The 8,411-nt window shown below is 45.6% G+C and overlaps 1 protein-coding gene across 1 annotated transcript; it reads right to left on the reverse strand.

Moving 5' to 3' along the window:
- Positions 1 to 2,861: 2,861 nt before the first annotated feature.
- Positions 2,862 to 7,184, reverse strand: barhl1b (BarH-like homeobox 1b; the record flags this gene model as incomplete). The annotated part of the gene is made up of 3 exons (XM_084489292.1): positions 2,862 to 3,153; positions 4,009 to 4,231; positions 6,695 to 7,184. 3 exons carry the CDS (start codon positions 7,182 to 7,184, stop codon positions 2,862 to 2,864), a joined length of 1,005 nt encoding a protein of 334 aa, XP_084345418.1.
- Between the last annotated feature and the right edge of the window lie 1,227 nt (positions 7,185 to 8,411).

Consider the following 8,411-nt stretch of genomic DNA (forward strand, 5'->3'; position numbering starts at 1 on the left):
CGCCGCGGGGGAAGCTGGCGATCAAACCCCCTTATCGACTTTCAATTAAAAGCTATTAAAGCCTTTTGTCTAATCGTTAACATCCTACACGCCAAGTCGTGTCCGTCAGACTGAACTCCTTAACCCCCATGCGTTATGGCCCCCAAACCCCGGCTGGTCCGCGGGCAGAGACACCGATTAGGACTGTATGGATGGATGGGTGGTGGCGGTGGTGGGACGGGTGTTGGGTGGTGGTGGTGGTGGGGGAGGGGGTGATGCATGGTTCCCGGGCCCCGGCGTGGTTCGTTGACCAGCTGTCTCCACGTTGATCCCCCGACCACAGTGTGCCTCGCCCGGTCACCAGCTGTTGAAGCGTTTGGCAAAGAGTCCAGCATCCAACACCCCCTCAAAAAGAGCGATGGAAAACAATCAATATCCAAATGGGATCATTTAGAGCACTTAAACAATTGCGCGCATACTATAAATATTTGATGGTGCGCATTGTTTATGTAAAGCGCAACGCGGGTTCTGCGCTGTTAATTATTTTTGCCATTTAGTGAGAATGACATGGCCAACGGCTCCGGTATGACTCGTTCCCCTTCTGTACTCTTGGCCCGTCTTAAAAGACATTCGCTGGAGTTAATATTGGCCTCCACGCGTCGGCGGGTGAGCGTGTTCTCGCGTGCGTAAACGTGACCCACTATGTGCCCACTTTCCAAATATGAGCAACAATAACGCAACCTCCTAGAACCACATCATCTCCCCCTTATTAATTGTAGGACTGCTTAATAACCAAAATGCCAACTCGTTTGAGGGCTGAGACGGAGGGATCTGAGATTCTGAGTGTCTTTGGGTAAACCGCTGCGCGTCTTTTCCAAAGGTTAAGACGCGCCTTCTCTCAGCCGCGCGACCTTCTCTCCTGCACTTTTTTTTTCTTTAGCACCGAGAAAATAAAATCCACGAAGAAACCCAAACATTGTGCTCGCTTTAGGAAACCGATTGACAGGTGTGTTTAAAACGATTCAAACACATTCCTTCTAATAGGACGTTCTTCCTACGGCTCCGTATTCGTCCCACCGCCTCCAGACTGGTTCCCCACCCGGCCCCGCAGGCTGCAGCTCTGCTCATTGTATTCAACACATGAAGTGAAATTAACGTCCACTTAAAATGGACTGAAATGATTAAATGACTAATAGGTTAAATATTTGATGGGGGGCCTCCTGATGAACGGCCCGCTTACAGGCTGTTCTCCACACGCTGTTAGATAAATACACCTGGACGGGTTGTAATGCTGTCCCTGCTAAACCAGGGCTGTGTTCATTAGCCCGTGGATCCAGACATAATTATGTGTTAAGCGAACCATCGTTCTTAAAAAATTCAAAGTAGAAAAAACGATGAACTATTTTCGGAATATTGACCAAGAGTACAAGTATTAATTTAACCGCTCCAAATGGTTTTGCATTTGAGTATAGATTTGTTTTAGGTTAAGTAAGGCATTGTTTTAATTTCCATTAAAGCATAACGGCTTGGCCCACAATCACTGAGTGTGACTTGGTGACTATTAAAATGGGCCTATTAAACAGTTGAAGACCAAGTGCCAAATCCAGCTAAAATACGTTGAGCTTTTTTTCAATTCACTAACAAACTCACATGTTTAAATGAAAGACCTTTATTTTTCACATTTATAAAATTAATTCTCTTTTACATCAAATCCCCCTTCTCCAATATTTGCTGTGAACTTCAAGGAGTAAATTTCACCATAATGACCATGAGGAGGAACGAATAAACGATCCAAAACACGAGAACCACTCCACAAGTTGATAGCTGCAATGTACATTTTCACCAAAGAGATAGTCACAAGGGTATCACGGTTTCATATGAAATAACAAAATGCACAACGTCTCTTCAAATACATCTAGTAAACCAACAGACCATCATGTGGGTCGGAACCAAACCATATTTTGGTGGTCGCCATTCCTTCTGTTCGGATAAATCGTTTTTTTTCATATAAATTACTTAACAATTTACTTAGCTAAAACTTAAACTAAGAACATGAAGAGTATAAATATAATTTTTTTTTTCCATTTTCATAATCCTCGTGTGATCTCTGATCGGGGTCTCGGCAGTCCATTCCTCGTCCTGGCGGTGCTATGTGTGGACTCCTTATAGTTTATTGTGGCTAATCGATAGCCGAGTGGATCAGACGGGTACCCGGTCTGAGAGAGGCGGGCCACACAAACCAAGACACGTCTGTAAAATCAGTCCTTTGGATCAAATGCAAAATATTCTTATATACACGTGGATAACAGTTGATCCTTATCTGTTTGTAAACAGTAAAGTAAAAATAATGTTAAATTAAAAAAACGGATTCCCTGTCAGAACAATAACCAAATGATTAAAAAATAAAATAAAGACAAATAATAACCCAAAATATTGAAAGTATTATTTATTAACAGTAATAGTTATTAACCACTAACTATTATTGTTTTATTGTTATTATTGGTTGAATTTGCATCCATAAGTGTGTTTGAAAGTGCCTGTAATCCGTAAATCCAGCCTCCGTTGGGCCTAATCGAACAGTGGATGAAAAAAAAACAAAAAAACAATAAAAAATAAATACATAAATTATCTCCGATGCATAGGGAAAAAAAATAAATACCTAATAAATAAAGTTCATGGTAAAAAAAAAATTATAATAATATGAAAAAATAAAATATATATCCAGACAAGAGGGAGTTTTTCGCGCCACAGAATCAATCCTCTCCACGTGGCCCCGCGGTCTTTATTTCGACGTTAGGCCGACACTGATTTCCTCTCGTCCCTCTCGCTCACACTGGGAGTCCCGAGCTGCCAAGGAGGGCATTAAATCTGTAATGGCCGGCTCACCGTTGCTGGCCCGGCCGGGAAAGCACGCCGGAGAGAGGGGGGAGAGGGGGCGGCTCGCTGCCCCCCTGAAGGCCGTGCAGGAGGATCCTGGGGACCAGGGGTCTCTGTAGCGCCGGCGGGGGAGCCGAGGGTCCTCTGTACAGGTAGAGCGCTGCGCCCGGGTCCAGGTTGGACACCAGGCTTTGAGGGTAGAAGTAAGGGGACGGGAACATCCGCTGCAGGGCAGAATAATTACCGGCTTCCGCTAACAACTCCAGCCCGACCGCCGTCTGCCGCTTCCACTTAGTCCTGGAAGAAAGTCAGATCGATGCGTTACATTCCATATACCTTCCCCAGCACTCGGTCTTCGTTTAATGTCAAACGCGGAGGAACACCCAACATCCACACAGCCACAACCCGTATGAGTAGCAGTGAAGAGTGTAAGTGTCAAGTGTAAGTGTAGAGCCAAATGGATGTGATTAAATGTAGGCCACTTTAAATACATTTGCCTTTTTAGGGCTAAGTGGTTCGTGCGGCTAACTTAAGTAACTAAGCAATAGGCCACTTAAAGAAGAGGGAGAAAAAAAAAGGTAATAAATAAATAAAAATTAACAGCCTGTCCTTGGGTGTATTCACACCCAAGGATATCTGTTTGGATGTCAATATGTTCTCCACGCAGGTGAATAATTCATAATAAAGATAATTGAGCAGATATAGTGGTGTGTGTGAATTATTGATGGCGCACATGGAGCGATGCATTAGTCATCCACCAAAGCGTGGTGCTTTAGATATTAAGTTTGATCGTTTCTGCCTCTTTCCCTTCAAATCTGTCCAAACCAAAGTTTCCGTAAGGCTCAAGGCTGCAATCTTTAAAAGAAAAGATTTCACGGAAACATGGCTCTAAAAACGTGTATAGACTTTGGTTTGAATGGTCTTTAGTTTTATCGCAGAAATCTAACTGATATTTCATATAAAATATTATAACGATTTCCTATATTGCCTATAGGAGTGGCCAAAAGTAGATAAATATCACATTTTGAGAGATTGATATTTTGAACAAACTAACACAGTGCGCCGACACTAAATCAGTCAAGCTATTAATAAAACAATAAGACGCCTCTCTGTTTATTTATGTTTGTGTGGGTGCTGTTCCCGGGTCTTTACCTGCGATTCTGGTACCAGGTTTTCACCTGCGTGTCCGTGAGGTTGAGGGAGGCCGCGAGCTCCATGCGGTCCTGCACGCTCAGGTACTTCTGTCGCTCGAAGCTGCGCTCGAGCTGCGCGAGCTGGTGGTCGGTGAACGCCGTTCGCGCCTTCCGGGGTTTCTTCAGGCGCACCTGCGAGCTGTCCCTGCTGCTCGAGATCTCCCTGTCGCCCTCCTCCTTCACTGGGGGGGAAAAGAGCGGGGAACCGGTTTAAATAAGGTGCTCATATATGGGGGAACCGGTTTAAATAAGGTGCTCATATATGGGGGAACCGGTTTAAATAAGGTGCTCATATAGGGGAACCGGTTTAAATAAGGTGCTCATAGTGGGAACCGGTTTAAATAAGGTGCTCATAGTGGGAGCCGGTTTAAATAAGGTGCTCATAGTGGGAACCGGTTTAAATAATGTGCTCTTATGGTAACCGTTTAAATAAATGTGCTCGTGGGGGAACCGGTTTAAATAATGTGCTCGTGGGTGTAACGGTTAAAAAAGTGACAAAAAAGTGACGTGAAGACTTGATCTTTCGTCGATAAAGGAACAAGGTAACGTGCTTTTGTATTTCATGCAACATTTTTTAAATTAAAAATGGACAGTCGGATAATCGTTTGAGTATAGGCCTAGAATAATGTAAAAATATATATTTTTAAAAAGCAAGTTGTATCGACGTGAGCTTCATTAAAAAACGGTTGTGGTTTTATGTGTCTGAGTCTCAACACAAATACACACTAACACTTGATTCAGGCCTAAACGTTGAATCGCCAGATTCAACATCCTCAGACATAGCCTGCTATATGGTCTTTATTTCATTTCTTTTTTGGGGGGGGTGGTGTCGTGTCACGGATTTCATTGATATACAATTCTCAGTCATTCTCGGCTCTTCAGTGTAAAAAGGGGGAGACGGCGGTATAGTTGAATAGTTGAGTCGTCTCGGGGTGCACAATAATCCGCCTAATTGAGCCACGAGGGAAGGGGGGGCCTTTCAACCGCGACCGGGAAACTTCACACGAGCCTAGAAATGAGTGAGATAAAGAGCCGGGCGGCCTCGCGCGATACAAATCTGATTAGGACCGGGACAAATTGCATCAAATCCCTGAAATATTAGGGGGCGGATTGGTGGAAATCAAAGTAGAGCCACTGTGTATATGTGCAGTGCTTTTGCTTCCCATAATCAATGGGTCGATGAGAATATCTACGCGATGCTGTGATGCATACGACGTAGGCATCACGCGCGTGCACTCACTGACGACACAAAAAAAATGACACGCGCGCGCGCAAACGCGCACGCACACGCAGCCGCGCACACGCTCACGTATAGGCTGAAAAAAGATTGTGTTTGACTGATTATTGGCGTTGAGCCCTGTGAGCTCGTTTGAAATAAAGTACACTATTCTGGAAATTATTGTGTAGGCTGCTTTCTCATTGTGAATGTAATTATTGTTATTAATTAGCTATATATGCTTAATGGAAGGATTTAATTACAACACCGAAAATATACTAAGCTATAACAATAACAATTTCACAAATAACAGTAACTTTATCAGTGCAGTAACAATTATGTCGGCCTTTGCCTGTAGCCGTGTGCTTTTTTAAAAATATATATTAATAATGAGGCTATGATAGTAGCAATAGGTCTGCTTTTATTGTATATTATAATACATATAGGCCTGCTATAATATTAGCCCTACATAATGATATTATAAACTAATAATAATATGGCACAAATATTTACAAAAATACAATAATAATATAGCCCTATAACTGCTATGAATAATCGAAATAGTTAGAATAATCGGTGCATTGCTATTATAATACACATTGCCCTTATTGACAAAACCCAAAAGATATCTGAAATGATACATGCATATTTACAATTTGTATTTATCTATCTATATATATAGCCCTATGTATTTTTGCTGCAGTGCATCAGCCCGACATGGTCCACGGCTTCATTAAATTGTCACTGGAGGTGACGTGCGCGTTATGGCGATGACATGATTGGAAACAGAGAGGCCCTTGATGGCGTTTATCTGCGGGCGACCCTGTCATCTCCCCCCGCACGCCTGACTCACATCAACAGATGTGTGCATCGCGCCCGCTAATGCAAGCAATACACACAAGTTCGTCAAATTAGGAGAATTAACTTTTTTCTCATTATTAATTCATGTTTCTCAATTGTGATTATTTTTTCTTTATTTAATACACGCCCTTTGGTTTTTTTTTCGCTGGTCTTTCGAAGGCCCTGGTATACCTTAATGGCAGGTTATTTATTTATTTAGGATTTTTTTTATTATTATTTAGAACGGCAAGCATCAACACCGTTTTGACAATTAAGTCACTTTCTTTATTAGGCTATATTATATTACTTGAAATGTATGATTATTATATTTTGTGACAAATAGGCCTAGGTTTATGAAAGAACCAGGTCTAATATTGTTTCAGAATTAAATACAATTATATTCCAAAACAATTTAAAGCTCAAAAACGTTTTTAGGCCTACTTTTTAAGTTTCAGCCAACATTTTTATAGCGTTCAAATTCTTCAAAGTTGATTCCGACTACGACCCACAACTCACAACTCCCCATCACAAAAACCTCCCGACTAATTCCAAAAACCAACCCGCACGCCACCACCACCACACGGCCTACCTTTATATTCACTGTCCGACGAAGAGTTGCTGTGGATTTTATCCATGAAGTCATCCGCAATTTTCGACCCCAGCAGCCGCCCCGTCTCCTGGGTCGGCTGCCCGTTACTCGAGTAGGGCGCGCAGGCGGCCAAAGGTTTACAGTCCGCCAGGATGTCTCTGATCAGGAAGGACGAAGTCACCGTCCGCTGCTGGGACCCGGCGGAGATCTGTCCGTGCTGCAGGTGCTGCGGGAGACCGATGCCACCGCCACCGCCACCGCCACCACCGTGGCCGCCGTGGCCCTGTCTCTGCGATACTTCCTCCACGCATTCCCTGCTCCGGGGCGACGGAGGAGACGAGCAGCCGCTCTCCACGTCCGACCGCGGGCTGAACTCGAGCGGCGAACGGCAGTCCCCCACCAGGCTGCCGCCCTTGGACATCGGACTGCCCGGCCTGTGGGAAAGCAGCGAGTCGATTCCAAAACTGGATCCGTTTCCGGACGCCTCCATCTTCTGGTGTTTCGAGGCCTCAAACTATCATTGGTATTCAGGAAAAGATGAGGTTTGTTTTGTTGGTGTTTTTTCGCTCGCAGTTTATCCCCCGAGAGAAGAAAGACACAGATCGTGCGATCGTTCGGCTAAACTCTATAATCCTCAACTATACGTGTCGCCTCCCGGCAGTTTCAAACACTTCCAGATTAACTTCTAGCACAGCGACGTCCCATGCATCCGGTTCTCCCGGCAGGTGGCCGCTTCACCTCAGAGGAGGAGCGCGTCTCGGGTCGTCTTCAGCACCGGCTATTTCCTTTCCTTTTTTCCCCCTCCTCGGTGTGTATACACTGAACTCACCCGACGAAGATGCGCTTGTTGTGGGTGCTCGGCGAACGAATTGTGAAGCAATGAATGAAGCGAGTAGCGGCAGGATCTACACGCCACGGCGGAGACCGCGGGAACAGCGCACAGGTGAGTGCCGGCGACTGCGCGTCAGCACCATGCGGACAGGCGGACAGGTGGACAGTCTTCAGACCGGAATCACGAGCACACGAGCAGAGGAGGAGGAGGATGGGGAGGGGGTAGGGGGTGGTGGTGGTGGTGGTGGTGGTGGGGGGTATGTGTGTTAATTCCTCGGAACGGCGGAGGACGAGGAAGCCCAGTGGTCGGCTGCTACGACAGAAGGGGAGACGACTGTTCGTGTCTTCTTGAGGGGGAAAAGTAGGACGCCGAAAGGGAGAGCGCGGCGGAGCGGCGGTGTGCAGAGAGAGGGAGAGAGAGAGCGGGGGAGAGAGAGAGAGAGAGAGAGAGAGAGGGAGAGAGAGAGGGAGAATCGCGCACGGCAAAGCTGAGGTAAACTGGGTTAAATAGTCACAACTGGCAACTCAAGAATGCGAGGTGATGGGAAAATCCCCCCCTAAAAATTGAACTTGAGGGAAAAACTCAGGAGCTAGGTTTTTAAAAAGCGCCGTGTCCACGTGAGTCCCCTGTGACGAGCCTTCATTGGCTGAGGGATCTTATAGGGTGTTGAGTGGCTCGCGGAGAGGAAAGTGGACCTCCCGCGCACGCCTCCTCCCTCCCCTCCCTCCCCTCCCCTCCCCTCCCCTCCCTCCCTCCCTCCACTCCCCTCCCTCCCTCCTGCTCCCCCTGGCTCCTTCACTTTGATAAAAGAGACACTGAATTCATCAGTAGACTCGCATCCAACTGTTTACAGGCAATTTTCACACTGTGTTTGCTTTCATTACA

Source organism: Micromesistius poutassou (assembly GCF_964030765.1).
Source record: "Micromesistius poutassou genome assembly, contig: SCAFFOLD_1763, whole genome shotgun sequence".
NCBI classification, from domain to species: domain Eukaryota; kingdom Metazoa; phylum Chordata; class Actinopteri; order Gadiformes; family Gadidae; genus Micromesistius; species Micromesistius poutassou.